Below are 11,895 nucleotides of genomic sequence, written 5' to 3' on the forward strand. Positions count from 1 at the left end.
GAAACGTAAGAATATTATGTATATTTTACATGTGTCACTTCTCACCTGTCATAAAATTAAAACGTGGCAGCTTAGAAATAACCGACCTTTAACAGCAAATACTTTTTATTCTGATTTGACATGATTCTTTTGTAGAATACACTGGACTCTCAATTGATGATATGAATTCCATTAAACGAACTCAGATATATGCGAATCAAATTCTGAATTCTTTTTTTTTGGCACATTTATAATTCAAATTTTTTTCATTTACACAAATTTCATTTACATGACATCTCGATAGAACGAAAGTTTCACGTAAACTTAGAGATATAATATATAAATTAGATACAATATTTTACACGGTGCATCAAAATTATATTGGCCTGTCTTACTATTTATTTTCAGAAGCAAATTTTTTTAAAAACAGCTATAGAGTTTACTGTTACTTATTCAATATTTGTGATCGCTATGGTACGTTTGGGATATGTACAAGTTTTACGATATTAATACGAAGACCATATCTTGTATATATAATATTGAAACATATATTCGATAAATAATGAGAGTTGCTAATTTTTACATAGACGTTTCATAAGATATATTTTTTATTTGTTATGAGGAATGCTTGTTCAAGCAGGAACGCGTCTATCGAGCCTCCTTGAGCTACATTCTATCATGGTAATGAAACTAACGAGTCATAAATACTTTTAACAAACGTGCAACGAGTTTTTCGCAGGGGCATTTTGATGCGTAGATGCTTTTCATGTTCACGTTATCACTTATTTGGCCTTTCCTTGCGCGGCAACCGCAGCCATCGCTGCTTTAACGGTTTCTTCGTCGCCCAGGAATTTCATAGAGACGACGGGCTTGAAGTTCTCGTCCAATTCGTACACGAACGGAATACCAGTTGGCAGATTCAGTCCCATGATTTGTTCGTTGGACATTTCTAAACGAAAAAATTACCCAAGATATAGATTATTACATTTACATCAATACACAAGTTAACAATATAGTGCAATCTCTTACGATCCAAGTGTTTCACTATGCCACGCAAGCTGTTCCCATGGGCAGCTATAATGATCCTCTTGCCCTCTTTCAGTTGAGGGATGATCGTTTCGTTCCAGTAAGGTAACGTTCTCTCGATAGTCAACTTCAGGGACTCAAACTTGGGGAATTCCTCGGGCTTCGGTCCATCGGCATAACGCGGATCCTTCACTATCGTGTCGTAGTACTTGTGGTCTGACTCCATTGGTGGAGGTGGCACGTCAAACGATCTCCGCCAGATCTGCACTTGTTCCTCGCCATACTTGGCAGCCGTCTCCGCTTTGTTCATACCAGTGAGACCACCATAGTGTCGCTCATTTAAACGCCATGTTTTCTGCACTGGCAGATCCTCCTGGCCGATTTCCTTTAGGATCGATTTCAGGGTTTCCTGTGCTCTCGTGAGTACCGACGTGTGTGCTATGTCGAACGTAAAGCCCGCGTCCTTGAGGGCTTTTCCTGCGGACAGGGCTTCACTTTTGCCTGTAAGAAATAGGAAATTGATATTTAATAATTTTAATGTTTGACAGATATTAATTGTCCTAGATTACTAGTAGTATCTAAGATTTATGTGACTGTAATTTTAAAAATTAAAAAATTTAGATATTTGCAATAAATAATTTTAATGTATATCATTCTACATACGTGGGATTTTATTATTTATGTTCTATTATGAATTGTGACATTTTCCATACTACAGAGTCGTATGATTTTTAGGAACAATCTGACCATGTTACGTCACAATGTTATTCAAAACTGGTGTGTTTTACTAGTAGATCACGCAAGATCGTTTACAAGATCACTTGCAAGATTACGCGACCTTTTGCCCTTGAGCGACGGATTCTCCGGACGTAACCGGCCGCGAAATTTACGTACCCTTGTCCGACAGATTGGCATCGTACCATCCACAAAAAAGGTTCAACTTATTCCACTCGCTTTCACCATGGCGAACCATTACAATTCTGTATTTCGACATATTTTCTGTGAAGTCACAAACACCGCAGACAAAAAAGAAACTCGCGAGCAAAGCACACGGCGCGCGCAATTCGATGTGGCTCGATACTTTCACTCAGCTGTTTTACTTGACCTCCCCTCCACTTCTCACTCCACACACACCACTATTACGGAGATTCTGTCGATTCAAGAGTGACTGCGAAAGCACCATCACATCGGATGGTAACTAAAACAATCGTGATTGACATTACCGACGTCAGCTTTTATTTGAAAGAAAAAAAGGATTAAAAATATTTTGAAGCACTTGCAACGTCAACTAGACTGCAGCCAGTCTTGCAACATTATTTTGGTAATGTGGTGTGCAGTACAGTAATGATGCAACGTTATACGTTTTTTATTGCAACAGAAAGTACAAAATATGCATCTAATATAAATAATTTATTTATTTACATATCGTTAACTGTTATATACAAAATATTAAAAACACTTAGGATATAGAAAATGGACTTCTTCACCGCCCATACCCGTGAAAATTATATTATTTCATCTCTCCGATTGTGCATACGAGGTATATGTGAGCACTAACGCACTTATTTGTTGCAAGAAGTGTTCGTATGATATATTGAGCAATAAATATATTACACTGTACCTATATGACATAAAAGTAAATGCCATATACGTGACGTTTGAAATTATTATTTTGAGCATCATATTGTCATGTAGATAATCTTTGACTTTATTATTATTATACATATATCAAAACGAATTGATCGTTCCTAACTGTATTTACTCTACATGCTTCGTGCGGGACTTCCGTGCAAGCCTGAAACTTATTCTGTGCGAGGCTCCCGTGTAAGTCTGAAGTTTCTATACGAAGCTTCCATGGAAAGTTGAAAATTCTGTGCAAGGCTACATGTAGAGATACAGTTTTCATAGCTTACGTAGTACATATTCTTCTATGTAAACTATTTATTATTTTATTTTTATATTCTGTTATACAAAATGGAAACTGTAAATAATCGTGGTCAGTATATACTGTATCTAAGAGCTACTTTTTATGTCAAATTTGATATATTGCATTTATATGATGTTAAGCGGATTTTGTGTTGATGTAGTATGATAGACACTTTTTGTTATTGTTAGTACCAATCAAATAAACAACAATTGTTATTGATAAAGTGTTGTGAACTTTGAATTTAAATAAGAAATAATTGTTTCAGATCCTGTACGTGTAGGAAAAAAATTTTTATTAATAATATTTATTATAGAATTTATTATAAAAATGTGAATAATGTTATATTTATTACTATATATATTATTTAAAGTGTTAGTAATAATAATTATCTAATAATAATCTTATTAATTAAAAATGCTGACAAATTACATTAATATTGTTAAGATTGTTGTATATTTAATTACAATTATTTATAATAAATATATTAGATACTTTCATTGATTTACATTTATTAATAAAATTATATGAATTTTAATATTTTAGGCGTAATATAAAATAGGAAAATATAATAAAAGTGCCTGATAAATTCAGTTGAAACAAAGCGTTGTAACTGACCGTGTGGCCTAATGGATAAGGCGTCGGACTTCGGATCCGAAGATTGCAGGTTCGAGTCCTGTCACGGTCGCAGCAAAGCATTTTTTTTCTCGGTTACTCACAAATAATTAAGTAAGTTATATATATATGTATTTTTTTATTGTGTACATATATGTATATATGTATGTATGTGTGTGTGTAGGAGGGATTTTCTTTTTCTTTCACACACAGGATTCACAGAGTAGAATCATTACAGTTTTTAATAAATAACAGACAAATATCGGGAAATCACAGATTATTTGTTCAGTCGCTTAAATTGTATTGTACCTTGTATTATACTATAACAAAATGACAAGATAGAAATAGAAAAATGAGGTTTTGATCATTTGTTTATCTTTTAAAAATTTTATAATATGTATGCACGCATATATATATGCATGCATATATATATAGGGTGTTCGGTAATAATCTAGTCAATGTGAAGATAAAGCGAGTTCAGTTAAACAGAAAAGTCTTATACTGATTTACAATTTTCGTAATAATTAAAGAGATGTTAATTGATAAAGATTAGCAAATCGGAATGCGTTTCGACAAAATAGGTGAAATTCTCTAGACACAATCGCGCTCGTATTACCTAGCAGCGAGCGTAAACAAGTAACAGTGCAATTAGTCAGATGCATCATGCAAGATGCATTCGGCAAGATGCATTTGAGATGTGTTAAGAACGTTAGCCGCGCATTGCGTGTGCTACTCACTCTTAACTTAACTTAACAAACCTTTTTCTCGGTTTATTACAATACTTAAATAACAATTGTTTAATTTTATATATTTTACGAAGATAAAATCCACTAAAATCCACTTTTGGGTGACATTTAAAAAATTAATTAATATTTTAAGAGATATATGTTTTTCCAATTATAAAAAGACTAAAGTAAAGAGAAATTAAAAAAAACATTCCTTCGAGCCGGATTTGAACCAGCGACCTATGGATGTCCCTCCGTAATTACCAACTACAGTCCACCGCTCTACCAACTGAGCTATCGAAGGTGTCGTGTGAGGACTTCTAATAAAAGGTTTATATTCTAAGATTAAATTTATGTTATTTTTAATATTAATTTTTAAGTTTTATTAAATACTAAATATTAAAATTGCATGATCTAAAATATAAAAGCAGTAATCTAACATTAATTTTATTATAATATTAGATTTCATAGTATTTATTATTTTTATTTAGTATATCTTAATTTGTATATGGTATATCAAGATATATATTAACACTTAAATATAATCTTAAATATTTATAAAACATAGATAATATCATTTATTAATAATTGATGAATAGAAGTATCAAATTTATTTTATACATATATACAGTATTTTACAGAACCATCGAATTTCTAACATTTTTTATAAAAAGGAATTTTATTGTCCTGACATTAATTTTTTTATTAAAAGATTATTTACTATTGCTCTGGAAGTAATTAATTATGTAAGCATCTACATTATCTTTTTAAGAAATGTAATAAATGTAGGTATTTACATTATCTTTCTAAATAGCAGAAGTTTTGAAAATGATCATTGATAGCAATTTTAAATATTGTAGATATATTCTGCAGTCAACACTGGTAATTTCATTTAATAAATAATTTATAATATATTATATAGGATATATTATATGTACGGAGAAATTCTTTCCCTCTTTCTACTCTTCTTCTCCCTTTTCATCGCCTCCTCTATGTATATTCTTCCTCTCCTTCACACACTCTCTCTCTATACATATGTGCGTGCGTGCGTGTGAACAGCTGCACGCGTGTTTTATAGAAAATCGTATAATTACTACAATAAATTTTTTTTTAATAAGTAATAATTTCTTTCGTCAATTCTACTGAATTATGTATGTTCGTAACATTTATTTGTATTTATATTATATTTTATGTATTTATTTAATAAATACATAGTTTTGATATGTTCATATTTTTTATATGTGTAATATTTTTAATTTTAGCAGATATAAAAGATACCATATCAAAAATATGATTAATAAAGAAGATATGATGAAAAGAAAATATAATATATAACACGAATATGATAGCAATTTTCAGGAAAGTGTTGAAAAGGAAAAAAACTTACGAAATGAGTAATGATTCTATGTATTATCTTTATTTATATTATTTAAAATATATAAACTATCACTCGCGCGCAGATCTGCAATTTAAGTCACTCAATACGTGGTTTCAAACCCTGAAAATTCAGAACGCATATTTTACTATTTATTTCTGGCATTGCAATATAACTATCATCGATGCTATGATACTATCGTGAGTAGCATGGTTAGTATTTTCCGGCGACGACGCGCAACCGCGACACGTCATCGAGTGGTGCGCCTGTGCGAGCCAAGGACGACAGTAGTGGCAGAGGGCGAGGGCGAGGACGTGTTCAACGACGGTGGAGGGCAGAGAAGAGAGGGTGCGACGTCAACGTGAAGCTGTAATGGCCGGTGCACCGCTATAAGGGTGACCGCTGTGAGAGGACCGAGGGCGGGAGGTGTCGGAGGACCGATAAACGCGTCCGCGCGCAATCCGGCGCTCTCTCGAGCAGTCTGATGCCGCCGGTCGCGGTGGATTCATGCGTCTGTTATCGCGTCGCATATCTCGAGTACGGATCGAGCTGGTGTAGCCATAGGAACATAGAGTGACTGCGAGAGAGATCGCGAAAGGAGCTAAAAGGGCGTGAATTCGCGAGGGATCGAACACAAACTTACGGAAGAAAACGTGAAGCAACGTGAAGGGGATTTCGTCGCAATACCCTTTGCCAAGAATTTTGAGCGCTTCTGAGCGAGAAACAAGAGTGCGATTGGGTTTTCAAAGGGAGGAAGAAGAAATTGTGCAAATTAAAGGGTGCGCGATCGAATTACTACTTATTAAATCGCGCGGATTCGGAAGGGACATCTCACGTCTCTCATCTATGCCTGATAAGTGAGTGACGATCTTGCGGCAGGGAAAACCCGGCGGACTGCAGCCTCGGGAGGGCGACTGCCGCTCAATGCCGCCCTGGAGACATATATGGTGGTGGTGAACGGTCGTGGTCGGGGTGATCGTGAAGATGAGCGACGTCAAGTGGTCGACGCAGAGAGAAGACAGGTAGGAAAGACTACTCCAGAATACGTTGCACTTTGCGAGAGAACATGGTGATCGGTAATCACTGTCGGCCTACCGCCTCCCCCGATTCTCGAACGCGTAATGGCGTTGATTAGGGAATCGATCGTGTTGGGGCTGTCGAACAACGCTACTCTGCGACTGGTCACTTCCCGTTCGCGCTCGTCGACAAGAGGGTGCAAATCGGAACCGCTCGACGTGAGCTGCTACCGTCCAGGCCGTTGGCAAATCGATTTTCGCGAGGGGCAAGAGAGGCAAGGATAGGCGAGCGAGAGACGAACGAAAGCCGAGGTGCATAGTGTGTGTGTGTGTGTGTGTGTGTGTGTATACATTACATTATTATCCGTATAAATACACGTAATGTGCGTGTGTGTGGGCGCGTGCGCGCGTATATGTGCGTGCAGCAGGTGACTTCGCGAACGGATTGAAAGTTTTGAGAATGGTACACAAGGGATGCGTAAACTATCGAAACGGAAGAGCCAAACTAAGACTACTCGTTTCTTCGCTCCGGGAACAGTTCTGTTCTACAAACCAGACACCGGCTACTTCCGGCCGTTTAATCTCGCTCGAAGAAAAACGATAAGAAAACGCAGTCATAGACAGTTGTCCCAGCGGATGCAGACCGTGCAACTGATCACTGGCATCACCGGATCACTGACATCAATTTGCAAGAAGTATGTTTGCATATGTAGATCTTTATTGGATATTGAATGAAAGGGAAAAAAAAAGAACTGATAGAGCTATAAAGGATTGTCAACGATACTTTTTTTTAAAGTAAAAATTATACTTTTAAAAATTATACTTTTCATTAAAGTAAAATTATACTTTTCATTGAGTAGCATAAATAATTGTCGCAAATTGATATTTAAACTGTGCTATGCTCTGTGTAAAAAAGATAAATAATTTAAAGAAATTTTTATATTGTCTTTGATGAAAATGTACTAATGCGTTGTCACATCTTAAAAATAATATATACATTTATTTTTATAATCTTTAATTCTTTAACTTAAAAAACTTAAAAAACTAATATTATTTCTGATTGATTGATTATCTTTATAATGCTTATATCTCTCACTTAAAAAATATATCTTTAACTTAAAAAATAATAATGGTATTTTATCTGTTATCAATTATATTGTTTGCTTGTGTTAATTGTTGATATTAATATTTTTCAAAAAGATTTGTCATCTAAATTATGCGTTTTATTGACAAATTTATAATAAGATATGTAAATAATAAGATATTCTCGACAAAGCTGTTTTACCGTTGTAGCTTTAAGTCAGGATATTTCCGACACGTAGATGATCCGTACTAGAATGTAAAACGTTATTTGTAAGAATTTTATTTATTATTTTTTTTACATGAAGATTAGCTATTATATTGTTCGCATAGAAATTTTCAATCCGACTTCATCCAATCTTACTATTCAGTCTTAAAAAAATGTATAGAACAAGTTTTATTTTATTATTATAAACTTTACTTTCTTAACTCTTTTGCTACGGTCGTGACGGTCGATTATAGAGTAGACTATAATGTAGACTGCTCACTCTTTAACTAATATATTTCCTAATATATTTTAACAATCATATTTACTACTGTTTTAGTCTATTATATTAAAGATATAACTTTCTATTAATCTATTAAAGATATACGCTTTCCGAGCGTAAAAATAAAATAAAATTTACATAAAATTGATACTTAAATTTATATTTAATATATACATTACGTCATGAATGAATGATTGTAGCTTTTAGTATAGATGTTAGTATTTATTCACAAACTATTTCACGGATGATAACTTATAGTCGGCATCTGGAGCAAAAAGATTAAAGTAAAAAAGAAAACGAATAAAGTAATTTTATTATTATTATTTATAAATTACAAATTATTCTTTGTTTATATATAAATTTATATTATTTATAAACATTTATATTTATAAATTACAAAAATTTTAATAATACTTTTGAGAAATATCTAATAATTACATATACAACGCATAAATACGTTTTGGATGTTGATAAATCATTATTATTTTTCACATAGTGCATAATGAAATATATTGTGTTTGCAACTAGCCAACATTTCATATATACGCACTTTCCATATTATATTATTATTTTTTTATTTTAACTTATTGCATTAATAATTGAGTAATTCTTTATGTATATTTTCCTTTCATCTTCTCTTTTTTCCTTTTCTTACTTCTCTCTTTTTCTGTCCTTTTTTTTAACACTATCAATACTATTGTAGATTATACGAGATATTTTATTAAATATCAATGTAAGAGAAATCAAGGACATGATTAAACGGTTTATTCTCCAATATCACAAGATAGGACGATATTATGCCATTGTTGGTTCCGTCGATAATCGTTTGATCTGCCAAGGGTTCGTTGTCTAAGCGAATCGACAGCGAATGATGATAGTAGTAGTGAGCTTCAAATGCTGCGGGATGCATTAAATGCCAGAGCATTTGATGTCAAAAGGGATAATGGAAGGGCACAAGGATGTATTCATAATGCCAGCGCCGAAGTAGAAGAAATCTCACGATGACAAAGGTCGATATCCGCGAAAGGGATTAAAGCGTGCACAAGATCAAAGCGGATAAGTAGATCTGTCATCAACAGAATTTACTACGGAATGCAATCGATCATAAAACGAAAACTTTAGAATATTACCCTGTGAATCATTCTGCCGTTTTGTCGACCTTTTCAATCGCGAAACTGTTAAAGCATACTTTTTTTTTTCTTAAAATGGTCTCTTAGACGTCACGTCTGACACTGTCCATAAGTTCAAGTTAAGGTATATTTTTAACTTTTAACGTTATTTATATTATGTACATACGTTATCGATAACATTTCAAGATAGAGTAAGGCTGTTACACATGCCAAACGTGACGCGCAAAACGTTCCGCCAAATTTTGTTTAATAAGATATATGCACTTTATAGAAATTAATGAAATCTTGAAGAGAATGTATATCGTTAATGCATTCAGTATATCATATGTTTTTATAGTATATAAATATACATAAAGTAATGTACATACATAAAAAACAGAATTAGTAAAATGTAATTAATCAAACTTAGTATGGTTTAATCTGATGCGGTAATTAAATATATGGATATGCATTTAATTTAATTAATCATGTATATTATGATTTATTTTAAAATTTATCTTACTTTTATTATTAAGCTTATCTTAAGAAATTTATGTGAGGAGGATAATCGTATGATTTAGTATAATGTATTTTGCAATATTTTACATACACATAATAAGAGATCATTTTATTTTTAATTGCTAGAAAAAGTAACATAATTGAATTATAACATATCTTTCTACACGTTTATATACAATCGACTGCATTAATGCCTTCCGATTTAAATTATTGACAGTTGAAATGTATCGTTCCTGTACACTTGTATACACTTTCTCTTATACGATTACAATGGCGACATTCTGTCTGGCCGCTTGAGTCCCTTACTTTGATAACTCTTGTCTCGTGGGGTGACGACCCTGCAAGTCTGCTTATGTATTGCACCTTTTCTTTCCCTACGTTTTATTATTTATTACGGACAAAGGAAACAGAAAACGGGTGCGTATATGCATACGCACGCACATGTCACATGTATACCACAAATCATACACGAACGTACACGAAATGCACAAAAAATGAAATTAGAATGTTTTTAATTTTTGTATATTTTGGATACATATTTAAACAATAAAAAACTATTCCTAAAAAAAGTAAAACCTATTCTCAAAAAAAAGTAAAAAAGACATCAAGTATATGCGCTGCGGAGTATTTTAAAACTATATTTTCTTACGAAAAAAAATAATTTTCAACTTTTAATATAATATGCAATTGTTTAAAAATTTGTGCAATTCATGAGCTATTATTCTTGCTCCGTAGGTGAAACGGAAACTTATACCCAAGTGATGACTTCCTTATGAACGCTCTCGAATGGGACAACGTGAAAAACTTGAGAAGAAAAGTCAGGCTGTGGAAGGTTTATTCTCTTAGTGCTTATTTAGATACGTTCTTAAGTCATTTTTATGAAAAGACTGGAGGGCAGTTTGACTTGATTGTAACTGGAGGTAGGTTTCTCTTCTCTTCATAATATACATGTATAATAATGCATAATTTTTAATAAATAGTTTTAATAAAATATTTTTAATAAAACTATTTATGTGAAATTATACTTCTGCATCGGTCCATTATTTGCTATTATACGTTGTACTTAGAACGTACATACGGTAAAAACTTAGAGAAACAAAATCTGTTAATTATATGAGAAAACTTAAGTCTTTTCTAGAAAATAATTTACATTTACTGGTTAGTTATGTTAACAATGTGACTAATAATTTATTAAGATTAGATTAGATAAGATTCCAAAATAGCTGCTTTTATGTAATTTAGGAAAAATGTTGCATTTAAAATCTAGAAAAGTACGCATACAAAAACTTATCATCACGTTATAAAAAATGAAAAGGAAGAAAAAGAAACAAGGATCTTACTTTTCGTTTCCGATTTAGCTGTCAGCAGTGCCAAGCATGGCGAGGACCAATGACAGTAAATGCGGACGTGGCACCAAGCGCGCCGTTGTCATCGTTCATAGCTGCGATGCCGCTGTCACATCTCGTGGTACAGCAATGTCTCAGCAGTACAGAGTAATCAGTATTGGTAATGGCGGTAGCGTTCAGCAATATAGCAGCAATAACACCGGGAATAGCAATGGCACCAGCATCGGCGCCAGTACTGAAACTACCAGCGACAACACCAACAATCACAGTCAAGTAGAGGGTATGATTAAATAAAATCATCCCTTTGGGTATATATGCAACGCACTTCAGAATTAAAGTAGGTATTTTTGTATTTATATCGGCAATTTTTCTCATATAAATAACAAAAAATTAATATCATAAATAAATATTTTAATAATAATATTTTACCGTATATAATACTGTAATATATGTGAGCTTGAAAGCGCATCTTATGCATGTAGTGCGCGGGAAAAGTTTTGTATATTTACTTACAAAATTACCTTCCTTGAAGAGAAAATTTTTAATATATAGTAACAAACAACAATTCTCGTTTTGCAATGTTAAGAACATAATTTTTTATTAAAAATATTCCGTCATAAACTTTACAAATATAATTGTTAACATTTTAATAAATAATAACAACCAAATTAATTTGATCATTCCAAAAATAAA

The 11,895-nt window shown here is 32.9% G+C and overlaps 2 protein-coding genes and 2 non-coding genes across 4 annotated transcripts; 2 read left to right on the top strand and 2 right to left on the bottom strand.

Moving 5' to 3' along the window:
• Nucleotides 1-211: 211 nt before the first annotated feature.
• LOC105281770 (phosphoglycerate mutase 1) lies at nucleotides 212-2,097 on the bottom strand. Its single transcript, XM_011343237.3, has 3 exons — nucleotides 1,900-2,097; nucleotides 1,009-1,506; nucleotides 212-928 (listed from the first exon to the last, which is right to left on the bottom strand). Exons 1-3 carry the CDS (start codon nucleotides 1,997-1,999, stop codon nucleotides 762-764), a joined length of 765 nt encoding a protein of 254 aa, XP_011341539.1. The 5' UTR covers nucleotides 2,000-2,097; the 3' UTR covers nucleotides 212-761.
• Nucleotides 2,098-3,544: 1,447 nt separating this feature from the next.
• Trnar-ucg lies at nucleotides 3,545-3,617 on the top strand. Its single transcript has one exon. It is a non-coding gene; the product is annotated as a tRNA-Arg (tRNA).
• Nucleotides 3,618-4,481: 864 nt separating this feature from the next.
• Trnay-gua lies at nucleotides 4,482-4,573 on the bottom strand. Its single transcript is given in 2 exon segments — nucleotides 4,482-4,517; nucleotides 4,537-4,573. It is a non-coding gene; the product is annotated as a tRNA-Tyr (tRNA).
• A 1,097-nt stretch (nucleotides 4,574-5,670) lies between these two features.
• On the top strand, nucleotides 5,671-11,534 carry LOC113561501. The gene is made up of 3 exons (XM_026968007.1): nucleotides 5,671-7,355; nucleotides 10,592-10,776; nucleotides 11,215-11,534. The coding sequence occupies exon 3, from the start codon at nucleotides 11,233-11,235 to the stop codon at nucleotides 11,494-11,496; it is 264 nt and encodes an 87-aa protein (XP_026823808.1). The 5' UTR covers nucleotides 5,671-7,355; nucleotides 10,592-10,776; nucleotides 11,215-11,232; the 3' UTR covers nucleotides 11,497-11,534.
• Nucleotides 11,535-11,895: the final 361 nt, after the last annotated feature.

The sequence above is a fragment of the Ooceraea biroi genome, chromosome 2 (genome assembly GCF_003672135.1).
Source record: "Ooceraea biroi isolate clonal line C1 chromosome 2, Obir_v5.4, whole genome shotgun sequence".
NCBI lineage: Eukaryota > Metazoa > Arthropoda > Insecta > Hymenoptera > Formicidae > Ooceraea > Ooceraea biroi.